The sequence below is a fragment of the Octodon degus genome, unplaced genomic scaffold (genome assembly GCF_000260255.1).
Source record: "Octodon degus isolate 3935 unplaced genomic scaffold, OctDeg1.0 scaffold00027, whole genome shotgun sequence".
Taxonomy (NCBI): Eukaryota; Metazoa; Chordata; class Mammalia; order Rodentia; family Octodontidae; genus Octodon; species Octodon degus.
Window position 1 is genome coordinate 14448502 of NW_004524603.1, and position 17962 is coordinate 14466463.

A 17962-nucleotide genomic window follows, 5' to 3' on the forward strand; every position below is an offset into this window, starting at 1 on the left:
GCCCTCCCTGAAGTACTAGAAAATAATAAGTGACCATATATGTCATGATAAAAACTGACCATGATTGGTAAGAGGAATAACAAAGGGAGAGAGTATCATTAATGGTTTAAAAGCACTGCAACAGCCATGCGGGTAAATGCGGCACAAAACCACAGTGAGGGCATGAAACTCGACGGGGAGCAGGGCAGGATGGACTCAGATAAAAGAGGAACGAAGTCATTTTAGGCAAGAAGAGGCACAAAGGTACAGGCGATAGTGAGAACACAGGACAGCAAGGAGGAAAAGCTTAAAAATAAGCCACATGATTACATTCTAACCAGAGACAAGGACATATTAAGTTGTGCCTGGAATACCAGAATAAAAAGTTTAGATAAAATCCAACAGCAATGGAAAGCCCCTCTAAATTATCACTCAGATTAATACTATAATGTGTGTGTGTGTGTGTGTGTGTGTGTGTGTGTGTGTAAGCTTCAGAGTTTGGGTTTTTTTTATCCAAGGAGAAAAATAACTTGACTCTGGCAGTTTCTTTCCTCTTTCTTTTTTGCAGCTTATTTCTAAGTGATCAACAGCCCCCTTCTCTCCTTCCAATAGCATTTTTTTTTTTTTTACACAATGCTTATAGTCTTTTTAGGTCAACAACAGAATGATTTCTTGTACCCCTTTTCTTTTTCACACAAAAGAGCGAATCGGTGGCCTTAACTCATTAGCCAAGGTTTATGGAACGACCGCAAGATTTTGAAATTCATTGTTCAGAATCGATCAAAACATGGCTAAGAGTATGAACTACTCTTGTGCTTGCACTTGATTGCTGATGAACACCTTTTGGAAACCAACGTGGCCATGTTTCAGAGGAGCCCGGCAGTTCCTCTTGGTGAGCTGGTGGAATGAGGTTACACATCAAGCACAGGGCAATTTTTGAACTCAACATAATCATGGCAAACTTGCAAATGAAAGGATGTGAAATATTGAAGACTGTACTGTGTAACCTAATGTGGTCATATCTCTCTTTTGACATTCTGCTGCCAGGAATTTCATTAACAGGAATCATAAAATGAAACAAGTTCAAGAAATTTCTAGAAAGTAAGTGTGGCAGCCTGGCCTAAAAAGTACAAGAGGGGCTCCTTGATGAGAGAGCTGTGTGTGAGAATAGTCATAATTCAGATAAACTCTCCTAAAACTGTATGCTATAGGATTGAGGAAAAGCAAAGTAAAACCACCACCCACAGGGAATGAAATAAAGCTCCTGCGGTGCCTCCTTCAGCTCTGCCTCAGGAAGCCTTTGCCTACGCCACCTCTCCACAGCAAATGGAGCCGGCACACCCTCTTCCCAGCCCAGAGTTTCATTTCATACAATGGATTCTCCAAAAATAAGCCTATTCCCATGCAAGCTACCAATGGCCTGCTAATCAGCTGCTATATAGGCCTGTTCTTCCATCTCATAGCACAGCCAGGCATCCGCCTTTCTTCCTTCTTTGTAAGAGGCAGCCTGTGGCCACTCAATCTGCAAGGCCTTCAAAAAATAGCTCTTAGGAAAGTCTTCCAACCGGGACAATAAGAGCTCTGCAAGGCTGAGGCCCAGGCGGGCCTTCTGCTTGGTATCCAGCTAAGCGTGCTACTGGATGACAGGCAGTCCAGCCCCCTTCAGTCTCGCATAAGCCTAAGCTACACTCAAATATTATGTCTAAAACTAGACAAGCACCCTTCCCTTTAGCTACGACCAAGCTGGTACAAGGAAACTAGAACTTTCTATGTATGGGAAAGAAACTGCTACCTGATTGTTCCTCTACCATTATTCATCCCCAATTCAATCTCCAGGCCTACTAAGTTTATAATGGTACATTAAAATCTCTCTAAGGCAGAAACAGAACAAGATTTTTTTAAAAGCATCATCACCCATCAATATAAGAATCCTAGCTTTTACAATGCAGTTCTGCCTAAGTCCAAGAACCACACCATGCACAACCAGTCCCAAAAATGGCACAGAAACGGCATCAAGAAACCTTGCGCACAAAGATACGAATCTCTGAAGGGGGTAGATCCCAAGTTCCGTAGGAACATACATTTTTCCAAGAAGCACAACAAGAAGGGCTTCAAGAAGATCTAAGCAAACAATGCCGAGGCCATGAGTGCATGCGCCGAGACTATCAAGGCCCTCATCAAGCCCACGGTCATCCCCAAAACAGTAAACTGCAGGCTCACTCGACTTGCCTATATTGCCCATCCCAAGTTTGGGAAGCGTATCTGTGCCCACATTGCCAAGGGCCACAGGCCTTACTGGCAAAGGCCCAGACTCCAGCCAAGGCCCAGGTTCCAGCTTCTGCTCCAGCCAAGACTCTCAAAGGTGCCCAGGTCCCTAAAGGTGCCCAGGCCCCTGTGAAGGCTCCACAGTAAGAGCCTCTTATCTGCTGATGTAGAAACAGAAGGACTGGTGTGATCCCTGGAGTGCTATCTGTGGGTGGCTGGTGTCCTTCTGTGCTCTTTGTACCAATAAACCTGAGGCAGGATGTGTTTAAAAAAAAAAAAAAATGAATTCTTTACTTGCTAACTTTGATGCCAGCATCTCGGAAGGATCCCCATCGAAGGCCAGTCATTGCAAACACAGGCTGCTCCTTTTCACCCTGGAAATGAAGCACAGTCAGGTTGGTTTTGTGAGTATGATAACTCACAACTCAGTGCATGTGAGTAGCCAGCAAGTGTCTATGGTACTTTTCATGGAACCGAACTTCTAAAACGTATGTTCAAACATTAAGAGATTACCCCATACGTGCTCAGTAAGTGTGAATAACCCATACTGTAAGATTGAAGCATGTCTCATGACTCTAACTGGCAAGGGAAACAAATCATCCTTTAGACTGTAAGTGAAGAGCTAGGCTGGTCCTGGGGACAATCAGTAGTCAGTCGAGGTCCTTTTCTATCACACACTTATGCAGGGTGAAGATAAATTAAGCCCGCTTTCTTTTCAGAGGGCCAAGAACTCACAGGTAAGACAAGAATCCTGGTTCTCTAGAACATACCACCTGCATATCTGAAAGCGCAGACACATACATTACAACAAATCAGAGTAAACAGCAACTTGGATTGGGCCCAATGTTTTATGGCCAAATATTACATATTAAAATAAGGGCGTTTCTCAATTAAGCTACATTCAGAAAAACTATCCAAGAATGTCCATCCTCCTAAGAGTTCATACTCTAAAATGAGCCTTCTTTAAAGTATAAATGTCATATGTACCAAGATTCTGGATGATCAATCTTCTTCTGTAGCTCAGAATAGAAGCTAAAATCCAAGAACTGAAAACTAACTGTTGGTACCACTACATTCTAAAAAGAACTGCTTTTGGATCGGATAAGGTCAGTCAAACCCCCTCAGGATTTATCCTGAGATCCTGTACCTCAGATTGTAGAGCCTTTGTCAGTGTCCGCTATGTGGATGAGTCACAGCCATTGCTTGGCCAATGTGCTCTCTGTGAAAGCCTGAGAGAATGTTTTCTCTCCATGTGACTCTCCTTAGGCACATTCTACATCATTGATCACTTTCCTCTTTGGCCCCATAATCTCCTTGATCAGAAAATCTGGGACACTACCGAGTTACATGACGTTACAGTACAAGATCTCATATGTCCTGAGTCTTAATTGACCTTGGAAGGCTAGGGCTAAAATGTTGGCTTTCCTTGCGGCCCTCCTTTTTCTCTAATTTTGGTCTGCAAACTTAGGTTGTTAACCATCCAGAAGACAAGCTTATTGTTATTACAACTCTTGTTGCACAGGTCTTGCTTTATCTTGGTCTTAACCATCCAGCAGAAAAGTATATAAAAATGAAGTATAAGAAGTAAAGCCGTGCTGTTATGTTGAGCTGTAGGGGACTCAGGTCAACAATTTCTGACACTGCCAGTCAAATGGAAACTCAATACTATTATGGATTACTGGACTCTTTTAGAATATTTTGCTGAGTTGACACACCTATAATATTCAAATGACATAACTAAACAAAAAAAGGGGATATATAAATGAATGTCCATTTTGTATCTGTGTATTCAAAATGGTTAGGATAGATATATAGTTACATTCTCTTAATGAATAGAGGGAATTGTTCTAATGGTATTTGTAAATAGGATATCATATCTGCATCTTGTACAGCAAATAACCACTAGGAAGAGAGTATGCAATGTGTTAATTATTGGAACTGTCATACCAATTTGGTTTGAAACTGTCTCATTGCTATTTGTCTCTCAATAAAATTATGGAAAAAAAAAAAAAAAAAAAAAGAACTGCTGCCTGGTACGGTGGTTCATGTCCAATCCCAGGACTCCAGAAGGCTGAGAAAGACCACAAATTTGAGTCCATCCTGAGGCAACTGAGTGACTTTAGTTTTTTTTTTTTTTTTTTGTTTTTGTTTTTTTGAGACAGGGTCTTGCTGCATAGTTCAGGTTGCCACTGGACTAATTATATAGCCTAAGCTGGCCTCAAACTTGCAGAAATCCTCCTGCTTCAGCCTCCCCAAAACTGGGATTACAAGCATGCACTACCATGCCTGGCTGGACTTAGTGACATCCTGTCTCAAAATATAAAGTAACAAACAGCCTAGGCTACAGCTCAGTACAAAAGCCCTGAGATCAATTCCACTACTGGGGAGAAAAATGGTGGGGGGGGGGGATAGAAAGAGGAAAGAAGGGATGGGAAAGAACCAGACTGGCTTCTACCATAAATCATCCCACCAGGACCAGTATAAGCAAATATTAGGACTGGGGGGAGAGCCTTGGAAGCTCAAAGTTGCTGGGCCAGAGAAAGGATGCTCAGCCTTCCCCTTGAAGGAGGGAAACCACCCCCAAACCACTTGCACTTCCCTTGCTCTGGCTCGTTCACCCGCAAATATGAGAGGACCACAGGTAGAAGAACCTGAAGCTGGATGCCCTTCGCTGGGCACCTGCTAACGCAACTGACCTGCTTTCTGCTCTTCTTGTGCTTCAGCAAGTGGAGAGAGCTGGAAGGAGGGGAGGCAGAGCAAAGCAGTAAGGCTGAGCAACTCGCTGGCTGCCACGGCAAGAGTGGGTTGGTCTCCTGGGGCCTACCACAAAGTGAGGAAGGCAGCAGGGTGTTGGATCATCTCGACAGAGCTCATCTAAGCGTCCATCCCAGGGCAATTGCCCCCCTCCCCAGGAGGAAGTGACGTGGGAGGTTTCCAAGCGGAGGCTGAGGGCAGGAGCTGAAAGGGGTGGAGCTACCCTAGATCTCCAGTATCAGAAAAACTGCACGGGGATTGGCAGCCAAGAGGGAGCCATAGTAATTCCTGTCTAATCCCACTTCTATGTATCAATAGTAGAAAAGCTAGAAATAGCAGAAAGAGGATACAGAAGGAAGAAACAGACACAGAAGTACCTCATTTGCAAACTCTACATCTGGTGAGGCACACAACTGCTGCCATACTTCCTACACAAAACGAGGCTACCTTTTCCAAAATTACAGAATAAACTCAGTTCCTGAACTGGGGTAACACTGTATTCCAAAGACGTCAAGGGGAGAGGTAACTGCTCATTAACAGAGGAAGAGAAGATCCTGCTGACCCATTCTCTTTTAAACAGGGTGACCTGAGTCCTAACATCTGAGCAATCCAGACAAGGACAACGAAATAGCAAGGACCACGCTGTGTTTGGCCTTGAAGACTCCTGAATGACTCTGGCTTTTGTTCAGCGGAGAAAAAGCTACTGAAGGGCTTTGAGCAGAAAGGTGACATGCTCTTACTTGTGCCCATGCCAGCTGCTGGATGCAGACCACAGGGACGCAAGGGCGGAAGGAAAGATTATAGTCAGAGAACGCTATCACCATCCAGACACAGGACAGAGGGGCCCGGCAGGAACGAGAAGGGGGTGGTGTGAAGACAAGCTAGACTTGGCATATATTTTGCAGATCGAACCCCCAGGTTTCTTGCCCACGTGACTGTGGAGAGTCACAGATGACGCCAACGTTTTTGCATCATAAGTGATGGCTTTATCAAAGTGTAAGTGATCATTTAAAGACCACATTATTTCCTAGGAATGCTACATGCCGACCACTAACGATTTATGAAATAGCACAGTAACAAAGGACAACTGCTTTGAAGTGAAAATCCTCACACAGTACTGAAGTGATCTTAGGCAAGTAAGTTATATACTGTACACTGGCTTAATACGCAGACCTTTGCGTGCGATCCCCTTTGCATGTCTCACGTTACCACTGTTATATTCTTGCCTTTTAACCCAGTGAGTAGAAACACACAGTAAGTAAAATTTACTTCAAATAAAAAAATGTGAAACACGAAGAGTATTATTCCTAGTCATGAAACCATGTGCTACGATCACTGGATCGAAGAAGTTACATGGCTCCAAGCTACTTTCTCTTAGTAAAATTCCACAACAATCACCTCTCAAGTTTCTGAAGACAAATATGCTTCGTTCCTGTGACCCATCCAAGTGTCTCAACACCTGCTCTGCACCGAGCTCGGTGCCGGGGACTGGGATGCACGGAGCACAACACCACCTTCCCACCTCAGAACGCCCACATCACTCAGCCCCGTGCACACAAACCTCCTCCCACAGACCCCGTGACCTCACAGCGACCCAACTCGAACTGCTGTTCCTCAGCCTTCCTCTTAATTCTGCCACTGAGAACTAAAGAAAATAGTAAGTCTAAACCCTGTCTAAATAAAGTCCCACTTTACATTTTTTTTAACAAAATTGCTAAGGTGGTTTAACCATGTGGAAAGTTTTCCTACCCCAGGCTTCTTACTTATATGAAGCTAATCATCTGTTCATTTTTTTCCCATAGGATAGCATGAACAAATATGTAGTACATATCAGGGACTGGGAATAAAAATATCTTCAAGTACCTGAAGATACTTGAAGGCATACACCTGTAATCTCAACACTTGGGAGGCTAAGGCCAGAGGATCTCCTCAAGTTCAAGGCCAGCCTGGACTACCTAAGAGATTCAAGATCAGCCTGAACTACACAGTGAGAGGCTGTCCCAAAAATAATAATAACAATAAAAGAACTCTTCAAGGAGTTCAGAGTATAGGGAGTGTTAGACACAGTTCAAATATCAGAGAGCTGGGCAGGCCAAATAGTTCAGCAGATTAAAGTACCTGCTTAGGCACAGCATAGCAGCAGGGTTCAATCCTGGGCATGCTGTGCCAGCCCTACCCCGAGGGCAAGCTGAGAGGGTGACTGAGATTGGGTGTGGTGGTGAGCCCTGTAATCCCACCTCTTTGGGAGGCTGAACACAGGCAGATCACTCTGAGTCCAATTGACATGGTGAGACCCTATAGACTTTGTACTAAAATACAAAAAAAAAAAAAAAAAAAAAAAAAATCAGAGCCATGAAGAGTAACTGAAAAATACAAGTGGGTGCACCAGTGTAATGGGTGGAGGAGCGAAGTAGGATGGTCAAGGAAAATAAGCTACACTCTAAAGCATAAAACAGGTTTATGTATTTGCATTATTTTTGAGATGAAAAATAATAAATCAAGCTAATTAAAATACTATGTCACTCATTCTTTTGTGGTAAGACTTTAAAGCTCTGAAACAGGCAGGATTTTTTATTATTCATCATAGTTACTCCACTGTGCAATTTGATCTCAAAAGTTTATTTCTCTTCTCCAACTACAACTTCGCAGTCTTTCAACATTTCAACATTTGAAATATAAAGGACCCAGCTGAGCCTGGTGGCACAGACCTGTAATCCCTGTACTGTGGGAGCCCCAGGCAGGAAGATTACAAATTCAAGATTAGCCTGGGTAACTATGCAATTTAGTGAGAGCCTGTCTCAAAATAAACACTAGGAAGGGTCTGGGCTCTAGCTTAGTGTAAAAGCTCGGCGTTCAAATGGCCAATACTGCAAAAACAGGCAGCTAGCCAGCCACAGACAAGACAGACAGACAGACAGACAGACTGACTGACTGACTGACTGACTGACGGCTGACTGAATGACCTAAATTGGGAGAGGCTGGGCAAAGACTGGAGAGAAAGAAGAGGACACTGTAGCCCACAGGAGCCTGCTGCACCTTCAGCAGTGTTTCTCACACTGCTTGGGAGGCTAATGTGTCCCTTCACATGATGACAATGAGACAATGCCAGAAATTTCCATGGTGAGACAAGCTGGGAGACACCTAGATTATTTGGGCTGCAACAAGTTCTGTGTTTAACTGTAGTTCTTCATTAGTATGTCAATGTATACAAGCAAATTTCCAAAAGGAGAAACACAGGGCATGGTTTTCCTGAGTTGCTAACTGCCATGCCTTCTTGGGGAGGGGTTTCCTAGGTGATATAATAGCCAGGGACCTGCGATTCCAGAGCCTAGCGTGTGCTATGGAAGGAAGGGCTCAGGGAACTATGGACTTCAGACTCCCACACTGGTGCCCTAACATCTGCGGGCAAGAAATTGCAGGAATGTTCTGTGAGGGTTGACAGGAAAGACTTGTAATCTTGAGGTTCTACTCATGAGAGCTACTATGTCCTAGAAAAGAGTGGAGATGCGCTGGAGAGTAGGGGATGTGTAGGAAAGTTCTCGAAAAACCTGATCAAGAATCAGATGGGCACAGAGCTGTCAGGATTCAGAAGGGGCTGACATGGGCATAGTAAAAATAGATGTGGTCACATGGGCAAAGAAGCAGCCAACAGACAGTACTACTGCACCTCCGCCTGCTGAAGTCCGCACAAGTAGATGACGAGGAGTATGAGTCAGTAAACAAAAACAAAACAGAAAAACAGGCGCACAACCAGACCACCACAGAAATGGGAGGTGCTATCCCATGTACCCCCTACCCAAGCAAATCCCTAAGAAAGCCTAGCAATTTGAGGCACAAAATAACTGGGAGAAGGGGCTGGCATACAAGGATAGAGAAAAGAAAACAATTCCTGTCAATTAGTTCTGTGTCTAATCTAAGAACTTTAGGGATCCTAGATTAAGAGAAAAAGAAAAGAGGTAGAAGGAGTTCAGAAGGCCCAAGCACCCCTAGAATGCTCAGAGCTCAGGTCAGAAAAGAAAGAACCCGAGTAGCCAGAATGGACAGCGGGTAAGGAGACACTCTAGGTCCCCCTCCATGTGCCCTGTGTGGTTTTGAGTTGAACTTGATTAAAAAAGAAAAAGCAGAAGAATTAGAAAGAACTCCACAGCTTGTCCGGTACTTCATTTAAAGTCAAGTAATGGGCATCACAAGTGTCGACAGTGGGGAATGAATGTTCTTTAAAAATCATGCTCTAGTGCCAGGTGTAATACCACTTCCCAAAAAGCGTGGCGGAAGCGATGGGCCATGAGAGAAACCTAGACGCTAGCTCTGCCTCTAACACAAGGCCCATGTTTGGTGACTTTAAACTCTGTCAGTGAGGATACAGTACACATCTTGACTTCCTCACCACAGAGGAAATTCAAATGAGATGTGAACACACACTAAAACATGAAAAAAGTGAAGAAAGAGTGAGGCATTATCATAGTTTCCAAATACTTTTATCTTTGGAAAATCACTCACTGTATTTTGGAGTTTGGGTAACTGTCTCTCTTTTTTGGTACCAGGAATTGAACTCAGGCCTCAAGCTTGCCAGGCAGGCACTGTGCCACTGAGCTATATCCCTGGCCTCTGGATTCCTCTCTTTTTTTATTTTATTTTATTTTATTGAGAAACAAATACCAATGAGACAGTTTCAAAGCTGATTAATAGGACAGTTTCAATAATTAATACATTGTTATCTTCTTAGTGGTTATCCATAGCACAAGAAGCAGGCAGAATATCCTGTCCAAACACTTTTAGTAAAAATCTTTCTTCCCATTGAATTAAACGAAAGTAGCTGTATATCTAACGTAACTATTCTGTATATACAAATACAAAATGGTCTTTCCTTTGTATCTCCTTTTCTTGTTTAGTCCTGTCAGAGATGGGTATTCCATTGGCATCTAAATACTGTAGGTGCGTGAATTCAGCAAAACAATCCAACACAGTCCAGCAGTCCACAATAGTAGTGGGTTATCCACAGAAGTTGTTGACTTGAGCCTTTCACAGCTCAGCATATTAATACGGCTTTACTTTATATACCTTGTTTTTAATACTTTTCTGCTGGATGGTTAAGACCAAGATAAAGACCTATATAACAAGAAATGTAACTATTGTATCTGATAAGGCCAGTCAAGTACCTCAGGATTTATCCTGTAACCCTGTACTGCAGTTTGCAGATCCTTTGTCAGTGTCAGCCATGTGGATGAGTCACAGCCATTGCTTGACCAATTTGCTCTCTGTGAAAGCCTGAGAGAATGTTTTCTCTCCATGTGTCTCTCCCCAGGCACACTCTACATCATCAATCATATTCCTCTGTGGCCCATAATCTCCTTGATCAGAAAATCTGGGACACAACGAGTTACATGATGTTACAGTATAGGTTCTCCAATGTCCTGAGTCTTCACTGACCTTGAAAGGCTAGGGCCAAAATGTTGTCTGACCTTACAGCCCTTCCTTTTCTCCAATTTTTGATCTGCAAACTTAGGTTGTTAACCCTCCAGAAGAGAAGCTTATTATTACCCTGCAACATATGCAGTTCAGTTTACGCTAACTGTCTAAATATCAAACACCTTAGGCATAACATGGAACAGGTATTTTCCATCAAGTATTGATATGTTAAACTTTAAGTCCCTACAGAATATGAAGAAGAAAAATAATTTTAAAAATAAGAATAAACACATATTTTTACACAGAAATTTAGAAATCTAACCATATACAGCATTGTAGCAGGACAATTCTATGACATTTTTTTTCTTGCATCATTTTTTTCATTTATTATCCTTTATTTTTTTAAAAAAAACTTTTATTTGAGAGACAGTGTGGTAATAATTGGTATGTCATGACAAGCAGTATGTATTTAGAAGACCAGAATGACAACCATTCCAAGAGTGATCCTTCTATTACACATTGCTATCTTCAGTGCAGCTGCTTTGTTCACAGGTATCAGCATATATAGTCAGGGTGAGAATCCTACCAATTAACTGCTAGTTTCAAAAACCTGCTGATGTTTCTCAGGAGCATTGCCTTACTCATCTTGTGCATATAAATGTATGGCTTTGCCCCTGTCCTGTTTCCCAACTTTTCTCCTTGCCCTCTCCTCATTGTCCGATCCTCAAGTTCTCACTTTCCTTTTAATTGTATTATACCTTTCTATTTGTAATTCTTCTCTTGAGTTCTCATACTAGGGAGACTATACGATATTTACACAAGTGGGTCTGGTTTATTTTGCTTATAAGGATATCTTCAAGTGGCATCCACTTAAATATGAAGGCTTTGAGTTTATCATTCTTTATAGCTGAGTAATACTCCACTGTATATAAATACCACCTTTTTTCAACCTGGGTTCCTCTCTAAAAGAAGAATTATTCAGTATCAGGCTTTATCTCTGAAGCTTTTCTTCAAATTTTGAAAACAATTCCAGAAATAAGAAGAAAAGTGAAAACCTGCTCGACTTAGCTGGGTTCCTCAGAAACCACAGTAGAGGCTGCTGCACCACATCTTCTAGGAATTGATTTAAAAGTTTTCCGCTTCCTGGGCCATTCCATCAATACAGAGGGTCTGTGGCACATCTGACACTGGCTGCATCAATCCACAAAATCAATAGATTGCAAAGTCAAAGAAAGAGACAAGAGACACCGAATATATGGCCACCGGCTGGAGCCATGGGAGGCGGTACGTGCAGCAAATCTCTGTTTCTAAGAGGTAGATCCTGACCTACCTCTAAAGATCACCTTCTTTAATCACAAAAATATTTTAAAATAACATCATTGACAACACTCAGTAGTGGATCTGCTAGGGTAGAATTTCATTCAGCACAGCCCTCTGTTTCACGAGAACAATTTATTGTATGCTGAAAGATCAATGGTGAGTTAATCGCTTTGAACAAGTCCAGTGAGAGTGTGGTGAGGAGTCTAGACATCAGTGTGAAGAGGCGAAGAAAGAAAAATGAAAGGAAAATAGACCGTGAACACACAGGTTCATCTGCCAATGTTAAGCACATATACAGCAAACTGATGCAGGGTGAGAATTCCTTATCTGAAACATTTGGAACTAGAAGTGTTGCACCTTTTGGAGTTTTTTGAATTTTGGAAGCTCTGCATAGGTTTTATAGCATATGGTCCAGCATCCCTAATCCAAAACTCCAAAATCTCAAATCTGAAACTCTGGTTCATGGCCAGTTTTGGACTTTCAGATTAAGGAAATTCAACCAGCAGAACTAACAGCAACATTTGGAGACAGAAGCTGAGGATCAAGTCACAAGACAGACCCTTCTTTGCAAATCTCAGGAAAAGAATAAATCTAAAATGTACCTGAACATAGCCTGCACTTTTTAAGGTCAAATCTGAGTACAGTACATAAAAGCTGATTTTATTTCACAGCTCTATCTTCTTAGGAATTTGCCCAGAAAAAAAGTTTAGATGAAGACGGAATACTTAACTACTACCAGGTAAGAATATCCAGTAAATTAGTTTTAGGGACAGGACCCTGGTCAAGAACTCAAAATGCCTACTGTAAGCCTCCTCTCCAACTCTCATCCCCAATTTAAATATCAAAATAAAAGTTTAGGGCTGGCCAAATAGTTCAGCAGATTAAAGCACCTGCAAGCATGTGCAGGAGGCAGGGGTGGGAGTGAGGGTAGAGGGGTTGGGGGTGTTCGATTCCCAGGCCTTTCATGCGGGCCCTGCCCCTGGGGTGTGTGGGACATGGCAATTGAGACCAGGGCATGGTGGGGCGCTCCTGTAATCCCAGCTCTTGGGAGGCTGTGAACAGGCGGATCACTACAATTTCGATCTAGTAGTGAGACCCTGAACACCCTGTAGACCCTTCCCTAAAATAAAAAATTTTTTAAAAAGTTTAAATAGTGCCATGAACACCTTTTCACCTTTCACTTGAATTTATTGCTGCTGACACTTCCCCCAGAGGAAGTGTCCCACAGAGTTATTCAAAATACAGGAACTTGGGGCTTCACCCTCAAATGTCTCTGCATCTCCCAAGAGTGAGAACAATCTGTACAGACCCACAATACCAAGAGCACACTTCTCAAAAAGTCTAGCATCGAGCCAGGCACAGTGGTACATATCGAGCCCCTGGTTACCTGGGAGACTAAGGCCTCAATGGCAGCATGGGAAACTCAGTAAGACCTGTCTCAAAATGTTAAAAAAAAAAAAAAAAAATGTTTTACAGGGCTGGCAGCCCAGCGTGGTAGTACACACCTGTAGCTGAGAGAATTGTGAGGCTACAACAGGAGGATCACTGTGAGTTCGAGGCCAACCTGGGCTTCAAAGTGAGTTCAAGGCCAGCCAAAATGCATACTGAAACTCTGTCTTTAAAAGACCAAAAAAAAAAAAAAAAAAAAGAGGGGGCTGAGGATATAGCTCAGGAGTAGAGTACGCCTGGATTCGAGCTCAGTAATGAGGAAAAGAAAAGAAATTGAACATCAATATATCATCTTTAATATATAATTCACATTAAAATATCTCTGATTATCCCAATAATTATGATTGTTACAAATGCCATTGCTTTTCATCTTTCCAATCCAGGATCTTATACTGATTCAGTTTTATTTCTTTAGTTTCTCTTTCTGTTAAACAGACTTTCTATCTTTTGGATTTCACAACATCGACATTTTTTAAAGATGCTTGGTCAAAATGTTTCGAATATCCTACAATTTGGATTTGTCTTATTATTTTCTTATTATTACATTCAAATTACTTAAGCATTTGAGGAAGAAAATTACTTTTTTAAAAATGTATCTGGTACAAGGTCTCACCGCATAGCTCGGACAAGTGGCATACGATACATTTCTCCATTCTAAAGGTGGCGAAATCATTAAATGATTTTGAAATTGTTTGGATCTGTGTTACCCACCAGCTTTTTGTCCAGTGCCTTTTGTATCAACTGATGACCTTGACTTGAGTCCATCAAAACAGTGCCTGCAAAATGTGGATATTTTTATTCTGTCCCTCCTTTCCTGGTCGTTAGCTAACCATTTTGCTGTAACACCCAGTTCCACGGAGCGGGGCAGCCTGTGCTTCTCACAGCATTACTATTCTTTTTGATATTTAAACCGCCCCCATCACCCTGGCTCTCATGTCCTTCTGTGAAGTCAGCATCAATTTCTGAGAATGACTGTGCCTTGTTCTCCTTCTGCCTCTGAAAACCAGCCCTCATAGAGTCCTGGCTACTTTTTTAGAAGGGGACAGCTTTCAACGACCAAAATCTGGCTTTGGGGTACACTCACTGCTGCAGAGCACCACTGCCACTGAGCCTTTCTGTTCATGTAGCCAGCACACGTATTCCTAAAAGAACTCATGAATTCCTCTGCAGATCAATGAGAACACTCCAGACAGCCCACAGAGAAATGTGAAGTTCTGTCCTCACCTAGGCTGTAAGAAGCTACGAGAAACCTATTTCCAGACTACAAATAAGAAAAACACAATCTACAAAATACCATCTTTTATTAAGCCAGTCAGAGAGCTGACACACAGAGCACCAAGGGATCTAAATTCCAAAGAAGGATGGGACATGAGAAAGGTTTTCCTTTTAGTAGAATCTAAAGAAAGTGGTGGCTACCATATACAAAGATGAGATAAAACTGGCCACTGCCCTAAGTACTTTATGAGCTCTTAAGACAACCAGAGGAAGTAGATGAGTGATTTGTGATTATCTGTGGCCCAAAGGTAAACAATTGTTATAGTTTGTGGTAGATGTCCCCCCAAAGGCTCATGTAGTCATGGGGAGGGTTTCTAGAGCTCGTGATTAAGTCACGATCCAATGCTGGAATTCTGGGTGTGGGCGCTAGGCCCACCCTGGGGCAGACAGCCTGAATGCAATAAAAGGGAGGGAGAGGGGCCTGCTCTCTGCGGCTGCTCCTCCCCTTTCGCTCTTGCTGTTGTGCTGTTTTCCCCACAGCTATGAACTGCTGCCCTCTTCCATGTGGAACTCTGCCTTGGAGCCAGCAGAGTATGGACTGGAACCTCCACAAACTATGAGCTAAGTAAATTTTTCCTGCCTTAATTTTGGGTGTCAGGCATTGTGTCCCCAGCAATGAGAGAAAAGTAATTGAGACACCAACAGAGATACTTCTCTATTAGAAAAAGATATAAAAGAATAAAGCTATGCTTTTATTAGCCCTTACGTTATTCTGAGATAGGGTCTCACACTAAAATGCCCTGTTGGCCTCAAATTGTGATCCTTCTACCTCAGTCTCTGGAGTAGCTAAAGTGACAAACATGGGTCACCATGCCTAACTAAGACACAAAGAGACTGAGACGAGGCCTACAACTGATATACCACAGTGGAGCATCACATACTCAGCACAACTGCACAGTGTACTCAAAAGTCTGAGAAGGAAAATTTTATATGTGATCTTGTATCACAACTTTCGAGCTTTTGGTTGGTAGCACTGGGGACTAAATATAGGGCTTCACGCATGCTACATAAGCTCTCTGATAACGAGCTACATCCCCAGCATCCTACCACAATTTTAAGTAGGATCCTAAGCATATTAATTATTGATGAGAAACAGAATTAACAGGTAAGCTTTCTTCTCTAGGAAAAAATACTTGGGACAGGAAGGGAAGAGGGACAGTCTTGTGAACAAAATTGTATTTAAATAGCCACACTGGGGCTGGGGAGATAGCTCAGTAGAGTAAGTGCTTGCCTGGCAAGCACAAGGTCCTGAGTTCAATCCCCAGTACCACAAAAAATAAATAGCCACATTGAACACGCGTGTATCACTGGGATTATTTGTGCAAAATCTGAAGAAGAGACCTCACCTTGATCTGCAGGACATCAAGTGGAATGGTCTCTCCCTTCACGATGGCGAGTGTGGCATCTGTAATGTGTCTAGAGGGAACAAAACGGAAGTGAGCGCGGCACAGTAAGAAGCCACTCCTCCCCGCCGTACACTCTGGCCCAGAATACTAAGAGTTCAGTCAGGAGGAAGACAGTCTTTCCAAAGTAGTCCGACAACCCACACAGGTAGAAAAGAATTACCTAAAGATATACGGTAGAAGGCGCTGATACAGACTCAAGGAGAAGGCTTTTCCAAAGGAAAAGTTTATCCAAAACATGAGTCACTTATTTAACATTTATTGAGTCTCTCCATTGGGCCTGACTCACATTTATCACTGGGAAATAGAATACTTATATACATAATAATAACATCTTTTATTCATTGTATGAAAAGCAGGCACTCCATAAAGCAATGTTTCTGTTTATTCTAGCAGGCAGAGGGTAACTAAAGGACAGGACTTGCTGCTATCACAGCAAAACATAATCCAGAACTCAGAACACATTTTTTTCTTAATGTCCAAGATTACGAGGATGTGTGGCATTTTCACTGTTGATTCATTTGCTCAAAGTCATGATACTATTCTTATCACTTTTAGAGACCTCTGACAAGTCCACATGTAAAAAAGTACTGATCAAAAGGCACATTCTAGTGACACCCAGCCAGGCACGTGAAACTACGCAAAGCCTCACGAGCACTTCTAGAGTGTGTACGTCAATGAGATCTGAGGTTGGACACACACAGCATGAGCAGTCAACCAAAGCAGCACCACACCAACACGTGGCCGCACGACGGAGTCCTTGCTCTCAGAGCAGAGAGAATGCGGAGATCGACGTTGAGCCTCTCCTCACACAGCCCATCTCTGCCTCCCACAACGGCTGCAGTCTCTGTCAGGCTGGCTACTTACACCCTTCAGCTCTTGCCTGAGCTGTCCCCTCTCACAGAAACCCAGCCCAGCCAGCCCTGAGGAGTTTCCTCCCTGTGACTATGCTCTACCACCGCACCATTCACATCCTTTCACGGGTCACAACTTACACTACTTCTCTATTTACTTTATCATCTGTTTCATCCTGGAGACTGAAAGTTCCATAACATTAGTGACAATTTACATTCATTTATGGGCCAGTGTAAAACACAGACTTGGTATGGTGCAAGGCACATAGCCAGCACTTGATATTTGCCGAATTACTTTATTCTATAGAATTGCAAGCATATAAATGCAGAGTAGCGCTATCAACTTCTACATATTCCTCCTACAGCTTTGATAATTGTCAACTCACAGCCAACTCTAGATGTCCCCTTCGCCCATGAACATATATCAACTAAAGTGAATTTTAGACAAAACATTAATTAATTTGTATCAACATATATTATCTAGGTTACTTCTCAATTAACATATAAATATATATGCATACGTAATTAGCTTCTTGCTCAAATCAAGATCCAAATAAGACATGCACATTACAATTAGCTTATGTCTCAAGTTTTTCCTATTCTATGAATACCCTCTTATTTCATTTTCCAATTTATCTATTTTTTGTATTTTAGGGAAGGGTCTACAGGGTGTTCACGGTCTCACTACTAGATCGGACTCGTAGTGATCTGCATGTTTACAGCCTCCCAAGAGCTGGGATTACAGGCGCGTGCCACCACGCCCAGTCTCTACAGTCGTCTCAGAGCACCCCGGGGGTGGGACTGGCACAGCAGGTCCGGGGACTGAACCCCTGGCCCCTGTGCCTGTTTGCAGGAACTTCAATCCGCCAATCTATTTGGCCAGCCCTCATTTTCCAATTTAAAGAAAAAGGTCTTACTGAATTTCATGAGGGTTTGGATTTTACTGACTACAACCCTACAATAATAACATATATTTCTATTCCTCATATCTTCAGAATACCTAGACTAGAAATCCGTGAATAGTTCAGCTTTACAGTTTTTGGCAAAAATCCCATGCGTTGACGACATCCAACAGGAGAGACATGATATCTGGTGTCTCTCCTTCTGTGAAGGCGGCACCACGAAAATCCTTGGCTCATTCAATACTCTCACCTTTGACAAAGGGGCCAAAAACATACACTGAAGCAAAGACAACTCCTTAACAAATGCACTGGGAACACCACTATTTACATGCAGAAGATTCAATCAACACTA

At 42.5% G+C, this 17962-nt stretch overlaps 1 protein-coding gene across 1 annotated transcript in view; it reads right to left on the minus strand.

The window, feature by feature from the left end:
- Nucleotides 1-17962, minus strand: part of Agk (acylglycerol kinase) — a 72438-nt gene that overhangs the window by 17229 nt on the left and 37247 nt on the right. Inside the window, exons 8-9 of the mRNA XM_023712756.1 lie at nt 15798-15867; nt 2539-2618 (exon numbers count right to left, since the gene is read on the minus strand). Coding sequence (XP_023568524.1) covers nt 2539-2618; nt 15798-15867 — 150 coding nt within the window. The remainder of the gene's footprint in view (nt 1-2538; nt 2619-15797; nt 15868-17962) is intronic.